The sequence below is a fragment of the Tyto alba genome, unplaced genomic scaffold, assembly GCF_018691265.1.
Source record: "Tyto alba isolate M040663 unplaced genomic scaffold, T.alba_DEE_v4.0 Super-Scaffold_16, whole genome shotgun sequence".
NCBI lineage: Eukaryota > Metazoa > Chordata > Aves > Strigiformes > Tytonidae > Tyto > Tyto alba.
Genome location: NW_024881278.1, coordinates 30,189,542 through 30,210,203, shown reverse-complemented (window position 1 = coordinate 30,210,203; position 20,662 = coordinate 30,189,542). Strand labels below are relative to the sequence as shown.

Sequence of the window (20,662 nt, the reverse complement as noted above, 5' to 3'; positions counted from 1 at the left end):
TTCTTTAGATCTTGATGATGTTAGATCAAAGGAGTTTTGATTAAAGCAGGCAGTACTGAGTCATGGATTCCAAAACAGGTTGTAATTATTGCGTAGGATAATAATTACATAGGATATATTAGTTTCATATTTAGTTTTTCCTCTGGCTTTGTCTCCATGTAGTGAGAGAATCGCCGATTACAAGCCTCACATTTTACAGGGTGATTAAAGAAACAAATGCCCTTTCCGGCTGTGAAACAGGAGTCCTTTGAGTGAGCTGTCTAGACAAGTTAAAATATTTGGTGCTTGGACCTTCTCTGTAATTTCCCATACACTGAAAGATCAAGTCACGTTCAGATCGTGTATGCTTTAAAAATAAAACTGTCTTCTGTGGCTATATTAGATACTAAATTAGGACACTTGCTACAATCACAAGGTTTGTTTCTGCAGTTTTTTAGCCAATGACCTTAGATTACCTTTGGAAAACCAGCTGTGTGATCCATTCCCCTATCTCTTTCCTTTAACATTTAGCTATTACGTAAGAGAAATACTGCAATTTAAGTAATTCTAAAATCCCCAGTTGTAGTTTCTTCTGTCTAGGCTTTTAACAGAGTAACTGTCCTGTGGTTCAGGAACTTTTGTTATTAAACTATAGTTGGCCACTGAAAATATAAACACTGTCTGTTGTCTTAAATTCCTGGCTGTCAATCCACCATTGTTTACTCATTTTGAATTCCTTTTCTTAACAGGGTTCTCTGAATAAGAGATAGAGTGTTCAGATTTTTTGACCAGATATGTGAAACTCTGATGATAACATGAGACTAAATATTAAAATAAGATATGTTATTCAGGTATAGTGCACAGCCGCAAGAGGGAGGGACCAGAAAAACACAACTGTAAAGAATTTTCCTTCTTTCTCCCAGTAACTCCATATGCATCTTTTTATAATTCTGTCATTATGGTGACTGGAAAAAGAAAGGGTATCAAAGGTAATACATGACCTTTCACCTTTGACAGTATCTTTAATACAGATACATTGCTTATTCTTGTCGCTAAATCAATTCTACTAGGGAGGGTTTGTGGTAGATTCCAGTTAGTTCAGGATGCAGAAACCACCTGAATTACCATATTCAGTTCTTTGAGAATAAGCATAGTAGCTATTGTATTCTTTGACAAAAACAAAAAACCCTTTCTAAAATAAATTCCCCCAGTATTTTCCCTTTGTATAATAAATCAAGATATAAAGACCACTAAAACCTTTATTGACAAAACCAACAAACCAAATAAATTATGCTGCCAGCTCTACAGCTCTATCTGCAAGGACTTTTTTTATAATTATCAGTTATACTCATATATGTCTCCTAGATTTCAGTGTATGTAGTACATACAGTTTTTGCATGAATTTCATATTTTAGCTGAAGGTTGTTAACCAGCAGATCAGTTCAGTAGGACAAGAGGTGAGCTTTCCATCACTTAAATGTCCTAAAGTGAAATTAGATGCCTTTCTGAAAAAGATGTTAAAATTCCACAATCTACTCCATTGTTACATAAATTGCCAGAGACCGTTTTTTAACCTATTTAAGAGATTGTGGATAGTCTCTCTGGCCTTAAAAAATCTCTATGCGATTCTAAACCTGTTCAAACCCCAACCACAGCACATAGGAAAAGCTCATTTTCAAGACCCCAAAAAGCTTCTCCCTGAGGCAGACGGAAGCATGTGTGAATGAATTTGAGCACTTGGGGAGCAAGAGGGCAGCACAGCAGGTAACCTGTGTGGATGGTAATGACGTGCTGCTCAAATTTGGATAGCCTGGGGAGCTGTGACCACGTGGTTCAAAGACCAAGAATTCCCTTTCAGCTGAGCATAAAGCACAATTTAAAAGTAAAAATGCCCTTGCTCAGCAGGTGCTGTCAGAAGAATGAGGTGCATCTTTGCTGACTTTGCTAGGCCTTTGTTTGACACAGCTGTGTAGAGCTGGAGGAGTAGACAGGACTACATTTGAGCTCTAGTCTCTCCTTTCAGGACACCAAGCAGCAGTGCTGCTCGCCTGTTCAGAGAAACCCTCTCTCTGTGACAAGGCAGGATTCAGTCCCACCAGTGCCTAAGGCCTTCACTAGAGGCAGAACGATGGTAGGCTCCATCGCACGAAGGTCAACTCTAACGTAAAGAATCAACAATACTAGCTAGTACCAAGATAAATCAAAAGTGAATTCACCATTTAAAATGTAATTACTGCTGAGGCACAGTGCAGAAGGTAATTCCAAGTGGATAGCAACCTTACTTAACAGTCATAATGGTTTCTATGAAATAAATATAGCAATAATTTCTCTGCTTCAAACTTCAGAGGAATTCAAAAGGCAGAAGTTACTAATCCTAGTATCCTGGCAGGTTCACAGTTTCAGTTAATGTTCTTTCTCCTGAAAAACACACCATGACATCTTTAATGACCACAGATGGTCAGGGCCTTGCGTTTAGGTCTTTGAGTGAAGATAAAAATAATACATTCCAAGCACTTACAAAAATAAACCACGTTCTGCCACAAGCAGCTCTGCTTCATTATAGTTTGATGGGCAGCTGAGTCAAACAGCAAACTTACCCAAGTGACTCTGACTTGCAAGGCCAGCAAACCACAAATGGGGACTGCAGATGAAAGAGCCAGTACAGAAAGCATGCAGGCATTGTAATTACTTTGCCTACCTGAGTAGTAAACTCACAGGATTAAAGCCAGAAGGCTTGGTCGACAGATATTTACCACTTACACCATGAAATTCTCTTCTGTGCTGAGAGCCAGAATGTAGATCTGTGCAGCACTTTGGCAGAATGGATGCAACCGTGCCCTTGAACTCTTCTCATAGGCACCGTGGGTTCAGTTTCACCCATGGTGTTGACTGTATAATTCTACACTGGCAGAATCTGCCAGTCAGTCAGATGGTCATATTTAAATGATGCCTTACCCTGTGGTATGTACTATCGTGTCATGATTGGCAGGTTTGATGAAACAGATGGGAGACAGTTGACCAAAACCGTTGTCTGACATATTTCCTGTGAAGTTAACACTGAAACAACTTCTTAAATTGTACGTGTGCTTACATTAGAGTTTTGTGTCTTGTCCTTTGTGTTTTCCTTACCAATATCTAGAGGGACATCACTGCATCTGTTTGCAAAAATGGCCCATCTGTTGTTTTTCTGCACTCTTCATGACAGCCTTTGACGGTTACACGTCCTGTCTGATGTTACAATTCTTCCTTGCAGATGTTGATGAATGTGCAAATGGCACAATATGTGGCAGTCATGGGTTCTGTGAAAATATGGATGGCTCCTACCGCTGCCTCTGTTACCAAGGGTACCAGGACCCACAGGATGGGCAAGGGTGTACAGGTGAGTTCTTACATGCAAACAGTCATTCCTGCAAGGTTCTAGTGAGAAAAAAGCTGCATATGAGCAAACTGCATTTCTTCACAAGAACATTTTTGTTTTCTGTCATTTACTGTCCAAAGTTGTACCACTTACTGGTAAAATAAAGTTGAGCTGTGCTTTACACACTGAACTTTGTGCCAGATGGAAACTTAACTGTGTATCCATTTAATGAGAACCTGTTAATAGGATTGAATGGAAACCAACAGCAAATAAACTGAGCCACTCATTTTGCCTCTTTAAGAAAAACCCACCATTTCTGCACATCAGGACCATTCACAAATATAAATCAAAATAGATTGAATTTAATACTTTAGCCTATTTAAATGTAACATCTGTTTAGTCTCTTAGCTGAATAACTAGAACTATGTACTAGCCCCTACAGGAAATAACGTCTGGCACGTGGTACAGCCGGAGTTAGATGGCACACCTCCCTAGGCACATCGTTGTCGAACAGATTTTAACATTGTCTTCGAGCTCCAGAAAAGACACCTATCGCCATCAAAAGATGTGAGATTTCTGTAGATATGTAAATATTGCACGTTTCTCTTGTGAGTAATAGGTTTCCAGTTCTGTTGTTAATAGTGACGGTTGGACCTGAGAACCATCTGAGGCAGCACAAGTTTCTAATATAAAATTAATACCAGATCAAGGAAAGGTATTCATTAAGCAATTGCTTTGAGCCAGACGCCGGATGAAGCACATTTACTAGGAACAGAGACCTAAATGGAATACCGAACAGAGAGGAGGAGTTAGAACTTTTACAGAAGTGTTTGTATGTGTTTTCTAATATATTAAATAGTTTTATTACAGAATTCCTTATGCCATTTGGCACTTAACTTGCAACACACCAGAGTATATTTTTGCATACAGTGACTTTTCACAGATGAAAACAAATAAAGTAAAGAAAGGGGGGGGGCCAAGAAAGTAAAAGCTGGTATGACACTAAATTTAATTTTGAGTTGCCAGTGAAGAGATTCTGCAACATAAAATAATGTCTTAGGTTTTTTTCTTGTATACACTATATAATATAAAATACTCTTACAAACTTTGATGCCAGTTATCTACCGAAACAATTTTAGGCAAAGGTAAGTCTCTATAGTTCCTGGCCAGGCAATGTTCCCCAAAGAAGACATTACTTATGACAGGAATCCAGCAAAAAGATAAAGAAAAATCTAAGTACGTGTTAAAAGCGCTGAGCAAACCATAAGTTAAAATGCATGTTTATACAAAACTCCACAAAAATCAACATTCGGTGATATGACTAGATTTTTATTCTTGCTGGATAAAAGGTAAAACGGATAAAACATTGCCTCACAAGTTACACTTTAGATCACACTCAATTACGGAAATTTCTGAATACACAAATTTTCATGTCATTAGTAGACAAAGTAGATTTTCGAACGTAAACTTTAGCAACTGAAAAGGGAGTAAAGCTGAGTAATCTTGATGGTATTTGGTAACCCTTATTTAAAAAGCAAACAACTCTCCCATCAATCAAAAAAGTATTTCAGGGTAGACTAGTTAGCAGGTATATGGATTCCAAGTTAAAAATATGTGGGGTTTTCTGGGGAGAGGAGATGTGCCATGTTCGGCAGGGGCTGCCTGGGTGACCTGGGCATAATCCTTGTGAGTTGCAGAGCAGCCTGGGAGGCTGTGCGTGCGAGAGGCGCCTGCTGGCAGTGGGGGAATTCACTGTGCAGTGCATGTTCATGAGGAGAACAGGATTTTGAGGAGAAAAGGGAATTATCTTTTCATAATGCAGTCTGAATCACACTGAAACGTACTCATTTCAGTGAACTTTGATAATAAAGTTAAAAAAACAATTAAATGGGCCTGAATCTTAAATCCCAAGAAAAGGGTAGAAAGAAAACCGAGTATTTAAAAATGAGGGAGAAACCCAAAAGAACTTGAAAAAAATGAAAGCCAGTGTTCTGGTCTACAAGCAGCACCTAATCAGCACCAATAGTCTATAAACTGTACTGTGGCCATCGGGAGCCTTTATTTCAAAGAACTGGCTACTTGTTTATGAATCCACTTAGGTGTTAGTTGAGTTTTTAATCCTTCTCCAGAGATCACATCTGTAATCTGGCTGACAATACTGGCACAGATACAGCAGATAAAAGAACAAACTGTCAGTAACAGGTCTGAATTGATTTACGTTTTGGATTTTCTTCACAGATGTGAATGAATGTGAAATGCTGAGTGGAGTATGTGGTGAAGCCCTCTGTGAAAATGTCGATGGTTCTTTCCTGTGCCTGTGCTCTGATGAAAACCAGGAGTATGATCCGATGACCGGACAGTGTCGCTTCCGTACCTCACCAGGTAAAATGCCAGCAGATTCTTGCATGCTTGGCATGATTTCCACTGCATATGTAACCAATGGAAAGGTAAAGTTGGTTTAAATGCTGGGGTGGCTTTAACTCCAACAGTCATGCAAATGTAAAATTTTGTCCTCTTGAAAGCGTGTGCATGAGATGAGGTGTTTCTAGGACAGAGTATGTTATCAGTGAATCATTAGCAGTGAAAATATAGCAGAAACACTTTCTAAATTTTATATGTCAACAGGCTGGGCAGTAATAATGAACAGTTACAGCAGTTAAGAGTAAACAATCTCGTTTGCTGTACTGCAACAATGAAATGTGATATGGAATCAAGTCTGTGGCCTGAATGATTTTATTTTTTTGTTCAAAGTTTTACAAACAGCAACTAGTATGCCTGGACATTGTTTAAGGGAGCATATGATTAAAAACAAAATTTCTATATACCGATATCCTCTTAGCATTATCTAGTGCTAACATAAGTCCTCAGAAAAGGTAGTTGGGAAAGCAAAAAAACCGAAACACTGAATTGTTGTCCATCTGAGTAACTTTTTGAGCGTCCTTGCCTGTTTTATTCCATCTTTTGACCTGTTTTCCCTAGTAGTCCATTGTACTGGATTTGTGAGCTTTTGTTATCAGGTGTTTTGGGTGTTGCAAACACTACTGGAAATCGGCTCATTAAAAATGAGTTTAGAACTCAAAGTTGCCTCCATGTTTCTACACTGATCCAGTTTGGAGAAAGGAAAAAGCCCACAATAGGGAGCAACAAAGTACAAGAAAGTAAGGGATTTAATTGCACAGCCTTTTTTCCCCTCCAGAATGCACATCTTGTTTTTTCTTATTTTGTTCTTACACTGAAGGCTGATCTAGCTTCTGGAAAGCTTTAGAATAACTGGGTCTAGTACTAGGATGCAGACTCTACAGCTTACAAGGCTGTGGCTCTTTTCTCCTATCACTCACGGTCTTTCAGGCTAGTAAACAAGGCTGAAATATCTGTGACCTAATTGCAACAAGTATGTAGATCACTGAATGTAGCACTCAGCAGCACTCAAGAAGTTGCCTGTGAAATACCGTGAACAGCTGATGGACAAACGGAAACCTTTGCAAAATCTTGTGAGAATGATTCAGGCTTACAGGACATTGTTCTATGAAGGAGGAATGAAAAAAGATGACTGAGGCAGAAAAGCAATGCCCAGTGGTACTGCCACCATTCCTGTTTGCAAGGAAAAACACTGCAGTACCTTTCTACCATGAAGCAGATTAGTTTAAATACCCACTGATGATAACTGAAGTAAGAGCATTTAAATTTCTTCCATGAATTTATGAAAGAATGTTTAGATTGTATCATCAAGATTTGCAGATGTGAATGCCATCTTCGTTTCAGTACTGTGAGGAGGTAGTACTTGGCAGAATTCAGGTACTTGTCAAAACAAACCTGAAACTAAAGAAATTAGCAGAGGACCTGAGCCCATGTAAAAAGAAGTCAAGTCCAAGAGGCGTTCAAGGACAAACCCAAATGTTACTGTGGGGAGGGAGGAGATGAAAAACCCAGTGTGGCAGACTGTACTGTCAACAGATGCATGCCCTACTGTCAGTACTAACTCCATTTGATTGTCACAGGTGAAAGTAGCTTTAATGCACTCTGTTTGGACAGAAGCCATTCTTCCTTCCCCTCCAGCCTTCATCAGGCCCTAACAAAATATGTGCTCTGATAAGATCATCAAAGAGGAATATCTCACATCGGAGACCAGAAGACATACAAATTAGGACCCAGTGAGATGTACTTTACACTATGTGCTCTTGAACTAGAAAAATGAAAAGTGGCAGTAGTAGGAACAGAGTTCTTGATATTTATTCTCTTCCTTTTCTTCCAAAGGAAAAGGATAAAGGTACTAATGTTAGTTCTGCTTAAAAAGGGTTCTTGCTTTGCTGCAGCCTTGCTGGGTTTTTTTTCTTTTATCAGTTGGCTTGTGTTTAGCAAGACCTCAGAGACTGACCAGTCAAGTGGGTTGGGACTAGATGATCTTTAAGGTTCCTTCCAACCCAAACCAGTCTGGGATTCTATGATGTACCTCTGGATTTTATATTTCAGGAGCTGACAATACAGGCTTCATTCTTCTACATCTGCTCACTTTGCTTGTTGCTATTTTGTTCTGGGAACAAATGGGTGGCCCTCGTGCAGCTGTCAACTGAAGAGGGAACAAAACTGGTCCTTTAAGTGGCATAAGCTCCACGTGCTCACTGCAGGATGAGCGAATAACAGCTATGTTGGTTTGCCCAACTGAGTATTTCAGCCTCCCCTGAGAGCAGCTGTAGCATGATCATATAGGAGAAGCATGCTATCTCCCTGCAAAGAGTGATGGAATAGCCACATACCCTCTGGCTTTGAGAAGCCACATACTCAAGTCAGGCACGGTGCTTTGAGAGCTCCTGCAGTGCATGTGGACATCATCTGTCAGCATCTGTCTTGCATCATGCCTGTTTCCAGAAAGGAAGAATTTAATCTGCATTATCCTGTTGCAGATATCTATAGTTCAGTGTGGTTTACTCAGCTTTTGCTTCTCATTTTGTATTTTTGTGCATAAAGAAACGTTAGTCCACCCCGCATCAAGTGCAAATAGGTGAAGATTTTTCAAATGTTACTTTAATTTGGGAACTTTTTTGCATGTGGTTAAAGGATGTTATCTTTGTGGAATGCTGTGTGTTCACACTTTTCCTTACTCACCATTATGGCTCTTGAGACTTTCTTCTGTTTAAATTGCACTTGGTGGAAATTCTTCTATTGTTAGCTGTGCCCTGAAACAATCCTCTCAGTGTATGTATCAGGAATTCTAGACCATATTGTCACGTTCCAATAACAAACCAAAGAAAAGTAATTGTTCAAGGTTTGATTCTCTTAGTCCCCTCCTCTCTGTCCTTTTCTTCACAAAATGCAGCAATGCTTCAGAAGGAAGAAAATATAAAGGAGGAAAGAACTCTCTTTTGTATTAGATGAAACTTTGCTATTATAGATCTTTGTACCTCAGAGAGGAAAAAAATGCCTGGTTACGGTTAAAGTCTTCTCATTTAGTCTTTTAACAAGGTATATAAAGCCATTTATAGCAAGTACCAAGCTGAATGTAGTTTGAGTAATAATCCATATTAACATGGTTTTAATTGTTTCCACGTAAGAAAAAATGCATGTTCTAGTACGCATCTAAATTACTAATATATACTTATATATTAGTAGTATATGTCATTGCATTGAATCCAGAAGCTATAAAGGATACTTTATATTTGATAATTATATTTATAATAGGTATGATTTAAAATGAGAATTGCGAACCTAAGTGTGTGTAAACTTCTCAGCAGGAATCTGGCTTACATATACAAGTTTGGGTTACAGCTCAGCCAATAAAAAGAATTACAGTGAGAGAACTCGACTAAGGTACTAGAGCCCACTTAGGTCCCTACAGCTAATTTAGACATTGCTTTCTTCTGGTTACATGAAATGTGACTTGTTACTTATGGCAAGATTTAACAGTATATAGTAGGATCGACAGATAAAAATCACAGTTTTGGTGTCTAGACATGAGTCCCTCCTAGACTGATATATATTAAAACAAAATCAATCCCCTGTGCACCTAACCAACCACTAGCACAAAAAATCTGAGGCTGCCAAATAAGTTTATAAATCTCATCCAAAAGCTTCCTCAAGGCTAGAAATTTGGTACCCAAATACAAATTCTATAGTTCCTAAACTTTAAGGGCTTTCTACATGAAACCTTAAAGGAAGCTCTTATATTTGTTTTGGTTTTTTTATGGCAATATATGCATGGTTTTCTAATGTAAATAATGACCTGAATTTCAGTCATTTATGAACATAGTTTTAGATACCATTTTAAAATGTGTATCACTTGCACTGATCCTTGAATTGTACATATGCAGGTATATGCATATACGCTGCGCATGTATGTATTAGGTGGTGTAGCTTGCCACAGGTGAAGCCAATTGAGAAATCTAAACCCTGATGATAGGTACATACCAATCTATTTTTCCTGTCTTTTTGAAAATCAGGTTCTGAAAGTATGTGTTACTCAAGCTGTTTGTTCGGAGTCACTGGTGTCTTCGCTGAGGTTTTAGAAGACATGAGCTTGTAATGATGATTGTTCACTTCAGCAACCACCTTACAGATTCTACCTGTGAATAAGAGGCATTGCAGTTTTTAAGATCCCATTACTTCTGTATGTTTTACTTTTTTCAGATCACAGTTATTAGCAGGCCACTATTTGGGCAAATATTTAAGTGTATGCTGGAGTCTAAGCATATACTAGTATCCTGATTATCCACTGAATCCTATATTACTAATGCACATTTTTACATCAAATGCATGCTGAAGCATATTGTTGGATTAAGGTTATGCTAAGGTGTATAAATCTTTTTCTAATAAATACTTCATAGTTCACTCTAGTAGCAACTATACAGAATCTCTCTTACAGGCTGTTAATAGAACACTGTATCAATGACATGATAAAATTATATTCCTTTACCAGCATGCCTTAGGCAGAGAGATGTTTTACATTTTCTAACAACAAAAAACCTGAAACAAAATGATACAAAAAAGTAAGTATCCATTTGCCATCATATTTTGCCAACATACCTAGTGAAACCACTTTCAAAAACAATCTGTTTACTAAGTGGTTAATCATATATGAGAGAGAAATTATAAGCTTGTAGACAAAAACTGGTCTTGGGTGAAAAAAAAAAAAAAAAAAAAAAAAAAAAGATTTGTGTCTCATTTGCTTTCCAAACATTCATGACGCCTGCTTGACTAACCCTCAGTCACAGCTGTGTAAACAACAGACTTTCAAGCTGCTGAACAGATAATGGGAGGAGAACCAACACATCATATGTAAAGTGGGAATAAACAACGACATGATGAGAGTCTCCTCTTCCTCCTGGGGCAGCTTCTGGTGTTCTCTTTCTGGTAAACAGCGTGAAAACTGCCGTGCTCTTTCTCCTGTTGAAGATTTGGTTTTGATTCAGTTAGATAGATGGCAAATAGCCAAGAAAAAGGTATAATTTGGTGGCTAAAGTACTGCTCTCTCACCTTGGAATAACAGATTTAGTTCAGTTGTGTTTCTGTGACATGATAGTCTTAACATAGTTCCTACTGGTTAGCAGCTGATACTGCAAAAGCACCACACTTTATGACATTCAGTACATTATGGAAAATTGTAATTACCTGCTGAGTGGAGACCACAGGCTCAACTAACAAATATGAAATAAGCACTGAATTGGGTGTTTCCTTTAACATACAATTCGGTTATATTGGTGAAACAGCAAAGGAAAGTTTGCCTTGTAGGTGACAACATTGTACTAAATTTGAATAGAGGTGTCTGCCAGCCCCTCAACCTCTAGAAACTGAAACAGTCACTTTTCTGAGGAAAATAAATCCAATAGTCTGCTTGGAATTAAAAGCCAAAGAACTATTACACACGTTCATTGTACTGAAGTGCAATAAAAGGCAATCCATACAGGCATTTTTAAACCTACTTTTCTCAAAATGGATCTAGTAAAATGCATACTCAGAAAAGTTGCCTTGCCCCACCTGCTTGGGGGAGTGTGGGTGGGCAGGGATAACAGGCTGCAGGTAGCAAGAGCTGGAGTTCTTTTAATTCCTTCAGCATTTGTTGGACGATCACTGTCTTCAAGTTCCCGCCTCATAGCCATTATTTTTTAAGTAGATGGGATTAGAAGAAAATCCTTCCAATAACTGTCATAAAGAGGCTGAGCTTGACCTCTAAGAGACAGACAGAGGCGGATGGATGAGGTAGTCAAGTGAACTTGGGTCTCCCAGGCATACCAGTAATTCTAAGTGGGCCAGCCTTAAGCTCTTTCTTGAAAAGAACTGCAAGGCAAAGGTAGTTTATATGCCACAACTCTTTGGGTCTTACTAATCTAGCATTTTGAAATGCACTCTCACTCAGGTATATAATAAGGTTTTGATTCCCATCTGCATACGTGCGTTACTTGAGAAATGTCTCATGCTGGGCATATTGTGTGAGAGCCTGAGGAGAAATTAATGAAATCTCAAACACTGGAAAATGAGCCAACGTGCAGTATTTTTTAGTATGTTTTTGTACATTAAGCATTTAAGTGCTAAGCATAAGGAATTTCCCAAGATGAAAAGGAAATAAACTAGTTGCTTCGAGATTTATCTATCTTAAGTTCCTGAACAAAGTTTTGGGCTTGATTAATAAATTGAGCATTTGTAATTTTAGAACTCGGTTACTTTATGGATGGTCTATAAAAGTTTTTCATATTGATCAAGTGTGAATAACAATTTTTTGTGATAGTTCCCACTTCTGAGCTCTTGATGAGAAGTTTTGTGGAAGTGCAAGGTTAGAGTTCTGCAAACACAGAAGCTTTAACTAGGTATTTCTTTTCAAACTTGCTTCTTGGTGTACTTCAGGAATGCCTTGTTTTAGAAAGGTCTTTGACTATTAATAGGTTTTTTTATTGGATCTACGGGAGAGATTATTTTGCTTCCAGTCCATATAAATATTGTGAGACGACCCACTCAGCTGCTAAAGGCAGAAAATCTGACTTCTTGGCTGGATGCTCATTTTAAAGTAAAGCCTATTTTATACTGAAGCAGAGAGTCAGTTAACTTGGCATCTGTATTATATTCCTCTGCTTATCGTGTAGTCAGTCAGTTACTTTTGCAAAAATTATAAAGTGTCTTGTGTGGAGTTCAAGAACATACTTTCTTTCCCAGTGAAATTAAAAGGGGCTGTAAATGTGCATTCTTTTGAAAATCAGGCCTTTTCAGTTTGTGCCTTAGCTCCTGTATCTGTAAAAGGAGGCTGTAATGTTTGTTCACCTCTGTGAAGAGCTTCCAGATTCATACAGATTTTCATCAGAAAAGCGGTATGTCAGTAGCTAGGCAATGTAGTTAGATAGCTGAGCACGACAGCAGGTAGTTCATGCATTGCTTAAAAATGAAGGAAGCGCAAATGTGAAGAATCAATCCCTTTGTGGTCAAGTTGGAGAACAGGTCTGAAAAAGTCAAAGGAAGGTTATCAACTTCCATCATTCTTCTTAAGGACAAAGAAGTTAAACCAAAATTCATACTTAACCATGTTCTTCCCTGCTTGACAATACTGCTCTTCACTGTGGTGAAACTGAGGTACTTGCAGCCCTTCTGATTCTCCTGTAAAACTGATTCATTTCATGTGTCATCTTAAATGGTTTATGTTTTCTTTTCACCTTTAGAACTACCAATAGAGCCTGATCAACATGAAGATGGAAAGAAGGAGTGCTACTACAATCTGAATGATGCTAACTTCTGTGACAATGTGCTTACGTCCAATGTAACCAAACAAGAATGCTGCTGTACCTTGGGTGCTGGCTGGGGTGATAACTGTGAAATCTTCCCATGCCCTGTCTTTGGAACTGGTAAGAGGAGGCCTCCTGTCCCTCTGCAAACTTTTGAAGCAATTGCGTTTATGTTAACAGTAGTGGGCTTTGCCTTCAGAGAAAGCTTGCCCATTAAACTCCAAATTCTGTAGTATTCAGTCATGATTTATCCATGGAAGACTTCTACGGAGGAAAAGTCAATAGGAATAATTCATAGCTGATGTAAATCCATTGGTTTCACTGCAGTTACACTAGGGATAAAAACAGCCTGTTACTGAACAGTGTTATCTCCAACTGATTTTAAACAAAGATGGATTCTTACAGAAGCTTCTTCCAGATCCTATGGTAACATGTTAGATTTTTCCCACAAGCTGGAAAACAAAGGTAAGCATTGCAGTGGTTTTGAGTCTGCAGCTATTCTTTGTAATGTTTTCTACAGCACTACGAATTACTGATACATATTATGACATTAGTTTTACATTTTGCTACTTACTGAACAATTCAGTTAATCATGTTGTCTGCAGACCGTTGTTTAACCTCTAAATATTAAATTAGAAAAACACAGCCATATGATATTTGTCACAAATATTGAAAACAGTACTTGAAACATAAACAGTGATGGCTGAAATTCAGAATCCAGCTGGAAAAAATCACGTAAAAGAGAACATGTGTAAATTTTTTGAGATTAAACGCTAAAGATTACTTTTCACACAAATGTATTACCATGTTCAATTCTTGTTTTAACTATACTTTAGAATCAGTGAAACTGAAATTAAATGCATTACAAAAGGACCCTCTCTGCTTGGATAGGTTTATTTGATTCTGTGTAGTCTCCAAGACACTTTAAATAGTTTCCCTCTGTAATCTACACCATGTTCTCCTGTTGCAGTCAATTAGTGTTTTTCCTGTATAAGGACTGAAGAATGTGGACAGGGGTTTGTATCTCAGTTGGGGTATGTCTAGATTGCAGCTTGCAGTATAGCTCAGAGAGACCCATGCTAGCTTTAATTAAGATAATTTGGCTACTGGTATTGTTATAACTGCAGTGCACCATGAAACCCAGTAAGGACTACATTCTCCTGCCAAGAAGCAAGAGAAATTAGTTTGCATGGAGCTCTGTGGTGCTGTGGGTACCCCAGCTGGGTTTTCCAAAGCTAGCTCTGCAAACTGAGAGCAGGGGAAAGTTGGGCTGTAGTGCTGCCATCCCCCATTTAGCTAAAGGTGTGCATGATTGCCTGATAGATATGAATAAGGTAAAATGTCACCTCAGATTTCTCAAAATGCTATGAAACACATATGTAACACATAAGTATGTGAGTAACTTTTTCTTAATGACATAATTTTTTGTTTTCTCTCTGTCCTAGCTGAATTTACTGATTTGTGTCCTGAAGGAAAAGGTTTCATTCCCTCTGGAGAATCATCTTACGGGCTTCTTGCTCAGAATTACAAAGGTCAGTACTGATTTGTATTAGGCTTAATTATTTCAGAAGTTCTGGTAGGTGACTGACGAGAAATGTGAGCCAGCAATGTAAATATACGAATTCAAATTTTATTAAGTGACAAAAACAGCCTGTGATACAAAACGTTACTGAAGATCATCATTTGACAGATTGTTAAGAACGTCAATTATACAGTCTCTGTAATATTCTGGTTTAATTTATACTAAGTGCTATTACTGTGAGAGCAGGTACTGAGACCACAAACCTCAAATACTCGTTTACAGATGAAATACAAAGCCACCTTAAATTTGTAAATAAATGTATGGAGTGCTGGGAGAGAAGAAAAGTTCTGTTAAACATTAGACCTACAAGTGAGAATGAATATAAAAACTGCAGGGAAGTTCAGCAATGATATTTTCATTACAGAATTTCATGACATAATTATTGAACAAAAGACTGTAGAGAAGTATGAGTGATAGAAGGAGTTGCTGGGTGTGGGCGGGAGGGAGTTGGCATCACTAAGAAGGAAGAGTGAGGTCAGTGAAATTCCTTTTCAAGTTTCAGAAGTAGCCATCAATATTAATAATTCGTGGAATTAATTTTCCTTGGCATAAACACACTGTATTTCTTTTGGCTAAAATGAAGCGTATTATCTTTGGGTTACATAGCAGCTACAGGATCTTTAGGAAAGCACAAATTTCATATATTAGTTCCTATTGGAATTGCTGCTTTACAAATCAAGAACTATGATTTACAAATCATAGAAAAATGCAGTAAAATTTACTAATTTTTAAATACCTTAACAGAGGCATAGTATCACATGGTTGATAGATAAGAATTTGTCAGAGTTGCTTCTAAGAAAATCACTTATCTGTCAGGCCTAATTCTGAGAGATGGCAAAAATTGGTGGAACTTGAAAGATTTTGGGGTTTTTTTCCGAACGACGGTTATGTGTACATTTTTGAACTGTCCTTCCGCACTGAGTAGGACACTATTAGGTCAGTTTTCCCGTTGAGCTAGTGAGTACACCATGGTTGAGTTCAGTTCTCTGTCCTACTAATATTTTTTGGTGTTATCCTCAGCAGGTGCTTCTTTGCATCTGTGAAGTGCATGGGACATGGAAAAGATTTGAAAGGTTACAAGGCACTAATACCCAGATTAATTCAAACTAATTTGGGCATTTAAATGGGATAACTCCTGTCAGACCTCCACTCTCTGGAGGTGTTGCTTTGTCTGCCAACTTGGAGTAAAGAACAAAGTGCCATGGGATGAATCCAGACCTGAGACTGATGGTAGCAGGGACCAGTGCTGGACAGAAGATCAGTTTACATCTAGACAAGTCAGAACACTGTCACAGAGTTCATCTTAAAGGATCTAATACTCTCTAAGAGTATTTCTGTTCAGGGATTGTTTACATGTGTTATCTTTGCAGAACTAAGATTTCTGTATATCTTTGCAATGTAGATTTGGGAGATGCTGTGTGTACAGTATGTCCAAATGTGACTCAGAGAAAATCTGCATTGTTTTGGTTGTGCTACCACAGGGTTGATAATATCTCTAGCTGCCATAAATATTTAAGGGTGGAAATAGTTCATCTGGAAATATCTTCCATAAATCCTTGCCATAGTAAGACTTTTTCTGTTTTCAGCAAGTTTATTTTGTAATAACCTTAGGATTGGCACAAAGGATAAACAATAAATGCGTAAGTACTTTTAGTTACATGATCCTTCTCTGTTACGGTAACTCACATGTTCCTGCTGCTTTTGTTCACAAGCTTCTGCTTGTAGGAGCGACTCCTGTTTTCTTAATTGGAATTATCCGTCAGAAGCAAATATACTCAGCTAGCCTACCTTGACTCTACTCCCAGGCTTTCCCATTTTTCTTCAGACACAAATCCATGTTCCACAGGAAGAAGACGGACATGCACATGACATTCTATATTAATCTTTGCATTGTTCTTGTTGCTAAACAGTCAAAATATTTAATGTTTGAAGCCACATAGTGATAAGGATTTGAATAATGCACCTTTAAAACTGCTGTACAGCTGGAAATGACAGCTTTGGGTGAAAATCTGTGTTGCTCCAGAGGAAATGGGGAGTAAATATACAGAAGAAAGTAGATTAAGACATTTGGTATTGAAAGGAGCATCACCTACTTCACATTGTGTTTTTTATCGACATTTTTAACACCAGCCTAGCTTTAACAGACTATTCTAGGTAGGTCTAGCAAATGAAAAGTAGGTTGGAAAAAAGGAAGTGAATGGAATTCCAACAATAACAAATACATAAATACAAGACTGGGAAAAAATGTGTACAACTCTGAAAAGCTGTATATGAGCTGGCATATATTTTCCATGAAACCTCCCCAAAAACATTCAGCCTTTGAAAGTGTGGCAGATCCTCTTTGTCAGCTGTCACTAAGTCTGTAGTAGTTGTAGCCTTGTATTTAGCAACAGACAGAATTCTTCCTACGTGGTGGGAACTCTTCACAGAATTTGTGAGTATAGCTTATGAAAAACAAAGTCACAAGCAGTGTGGATATGAAGATTCCCTACCATGCGTAGCAGAGTCACCAAAGTGTATGGGGAGAGGAGAGCAGTCACAAAGTCCATCCATAAGCATAACTGCTTAGTTTTGTAATTAGATGGTGTAATTAAATTAGGTCCATGGTGGGAATCCCTTGGGTAAAGCAAATTATACTGGAAAATACAGGCCATATTCTTCATCTGTTTTGCTTGGAGCTAAAAGTAATGTAATACCAAAGGAAAGAAAGGGGAGCTGCAGATTCTTCCAGTCTCTGGCTACAAGCACACCGTAGCCTCTTCCATAGCAGTTTTGTTTTTTTTTTTTTTTTCCAGTGGATATCTGTGCTCCTGGGGCCCTCTGTTTAAAGTGAAGTTTGCTTAAGCAGAGAAGTGTATAGGCTTTATTCCATCTTACTCCTTTGCATGGCCTCATAATAATTATGGTAACACAGCCTTTAATGTTGTCTCCCCAGATGCTGATGAATGCCAACTCTTTGGACAAGAAATCTGTAAAAATGGCTTCTGTTTGAATACGCAGCCAGGTTATGAGTGCTACTGCAAACAAGGCACATACTATGACCCTGTTAAGCTCCAGTGCTTTGGTAAGTTTATTTAAAGTGGTCTTGTCACTATAATGGTACACAGATGGGCAAAACAAGCAGACTCATACCGCAGGATTCCCATCAGAACTGTGGTATTCCCAGCAAGGGAGGAACACTGGGCCTCCGAACTCCTGTAGCAGCTTTTAAGAGGAATTGGGTCATTTCCCTTCCCTTCTGCTTGGCTGGGCAGCAATTCTGGCTGACATGGCAATGGCATGTAGAGCTGGGTTTGCTTTATTTGCTTCCTTTTTCAGCAAATTGCTCCCAGGAGCAATTGCATCTCCAAATCAGCCCCTTGTGCTTCTTTGAGTGCATAGTCTAGAGCTGGTACCAGCCTCTATGCAGGCAGCACAAAGTGATCGGAGGCGGCTCCCTCTTTATACGCACACTGCTGCTTCGCTCTGCCAAGGTACAATTTAGCCTTCTGTTCTTTGTATGTGTGGTGAGCAGTGAAAGCCTGTATGTTGAAGTTCATCTTTCATTTGGTAAGTGTGATGGTTTTACTATAATAAACCAAATTAATGCAGATTTTGCAAGGACAGATCTTTTCCACAAGGAGTTAATATGCAATGTGAAATTACAGTTCCAGTCATTGATAAGCCCATTTTAGTCTGCACCACCTTGAACTCCTTTGGTTCTGGTATTGAACTGAAAATTTCTCATAACCATGACCCTGGCTTTTGCTTTGTATGCAGAAAGCCATGTATAATGTGCAGAATAGCATAATGAAAGGAAGTAATTTTTGCAACCACAGTAAGAGAGCCTTTCACCTTGGGATTCTATGATTGTTCTTTACAAAGGATGGGGGGTTTGCTGATTTAATGTAATATATTTGAAGTAAAATAGCCTGCTCTTCCCTTTGAGCTAAATTGCTGCTTCTCCTCTCCAAGACAAACTTAAGGAATAGAACTACTGTGGCTAGGTAAGGTGATCCCTTCTCCTGACCAGCTCATGAAGAATCTCAGAGTATGCCCACCTCTAATGCCCGCTGGCACTGTCCTAAAGTCATAGGAATGTGGGAAGCAGCTGCAACTGTGCTGGATGTGGGGTGTGCCTGGCACTCCAACCCTCCCAGCAAGTCTCATCCAGATGCTTCCTAGTGCTTGAGGATTAGAGGTCAGCATCCTGCTGATCTGTCTGTCCTTCTCCAGGGGCACAGGCAGGATTTTGATGCCAGCAATCGGTATTTGTGGTAATTAACAGAAGGCGTGCAGAGAAATCTGCTCCTAATATAGGAAAATATGAACATGGATTAACACAATGCGACTACTTTGTGCTGGCTCTCCTTGATACATTTCCTTCCATTTTAAAGACACGGATGAATGTCAGGACCCAAACAGCTGTATTGATGGCCAGTGCATTAACACAGAAGGATCGTACAACTGTTTCTGTACACACCCAATGGTTCTGGACGCAACAGAAAAGCGATGCATCAGACCAGCAGATTCAAGTGGTATGATCCATTATGCATATTACTGAAGTGAGTACACCTCTACGAGGTGGTGCTGACATGGCTACAGAGCCCAGTAAGCTTAGACTGGGTCATGCTTGGATGAGCCTGCTCTTTCGGAGGATTTTGGAAGGCAATGCTTGGACCATCATCTGTTGATCCAGAAAGCATCGTGACGTAGGACTCCACAGGGCTCCACTTTGCCAATGCAGACAGGAGGTGGCTGAAAGTATTAAAGAGATTAGGCTTGGGCTGGGGAGTCTTCAGCCCCTCCAATCTACCAGCTCTGCATCTGCCTTGTCCAGCCTTGTAGGTAATGAGGCACAGCCTGCTTGCTGTCTCTCTACGGCTGGGGTTTGGCTGTGGGCTAGCTCTGGAGATTCAGTTCAGAGTGAATGACTGCTTCTAACAAAGCAAGGAATAAAACAAGGAATAACTGGATATAGGAGGAAATATCTGAAATTGTATCTGGACTTTCAATTGATTAGTACTGAGGGTACATCGAGCTCACATTTTCAAGCTGTGGGCTGCAGTATCAAAGGTTTTTGCATGTTCTTTTAATTTCAGTAGACACTGGTTTCAGAAGAAGTGTTAGATATTATAAGATTCTTAGAAACGTCTCAGAAATCGAGCATTATGCAGTCTGCACATTCTTGTCTATGCCACACACAACTTTGAAAGAAATGTTACAAAGGGTTTGATGAATATTGGCATTGCATAGCCATAAATCCAGACCTCTGGTCTCTGCAACTTGCAATGAATTTTCCTAAGATGCTTCTGTGAAAGAAAATGGGAATACAAACTGAATGCCTGCTTTAGTCACTCCAAACTATAAAACTGATACTTTTGAGGAGTGATGTGGTCATCCTCTTGCCTGAAACTGAAAGAACCACAGCATTTCTATTGTTCAATCTTCAGTTAAACAAGCCAAGAGCAGGATGGCCCTCTGGGTTCATCTAGGATGTGAAGAGAATGCAAGGGCTGAAAGGGTCTTCCGTCATGAGACCTTGGGGCTGACACAGCAATGATAACCTCACCCAGCACAAAGCGCTCAAGCCTTGTATCACTGCTGGCAATGTCCTCCCTAACGCAGAGGAGGAGGGGGCAGGCTGGTTCCTTTTCTGCCAGCAGAATTTGGAGTTGGTTGCAGAGACACACTGCTGCTCTTCACTGCGCGTTGTGGCAAGTTCTTGGTAGAATAGGTATCTAAATGCTGATCACGTTTCCACTTCCAGAACTCACCATTTTGGTCTTGAGCTAGGTTACAATTCTATACTCACCCACGCACCAGTGCATCATGTGAAAATGCAGTAAATAGATATGCAGAGATAAAACAGAACCTTGGTTTGTGACAAAATTTATTTTTCACTCCACGTTGGAACAAAATCAAAACCTTGCAGATGTCTTTACAAAACAACTGTGCTAAGGTTTTTACATTCCAAGTGGAAGATTAAGTTTACAGTTCCTCTTGCTCTGATCAGCAGTGATCAGGGATTGCTAGGACTAGGAATTGTTCCTACTGAGATCTTTG

General features: G+C 39.1%; 1 protein-coding gene across 7 annotated transcripts in view; it reads left to right on the top strand.

Moving 5' to 3' along the window:
• Positions 1 to 20,662, top strand: part of LTBP1 (latent transforming growth factor beta binding protein 1) — a 199,430-nt gene that overhangs the window by 161,536 nt on the left and 17,232 nt on the right. For 6 of the 7 annotated variants that reach the window (XM_042789534.1, XM_042789539.1, XM_042789537.1 and 3 more), the window contains 6 exons: positions 3,233 to 3,358; positions 5,576 to 5,719; positions 12,973 to 13,155; positions 14,481 to 14,567; positions 17,553 to 17,681; positions 18,994 to 19,134. In XM_042789534.1, coding sequence (XP_042645468.1) covers positions 3,233 to 3,358; positions 5,576 to 5,719; positions 12,973 to 13,155; positions 14,481 to 14,567; positions 17,553 to 17,681; positions 18,994 to 19,134 — 810 coding nt within the window. The remainder of the gene's footprint in view (positions 1 to 3,232; positions 3,359 to 5,575; positions 5,720 to 12,972; positions 13,156 to 14,480; positions 14,568 to 17,552; positions 17,682 to 18,993; positions 19,135 to 20,662) is intronic. The other variant, XM_042789538.1, reaches the window with a different exon arrangement.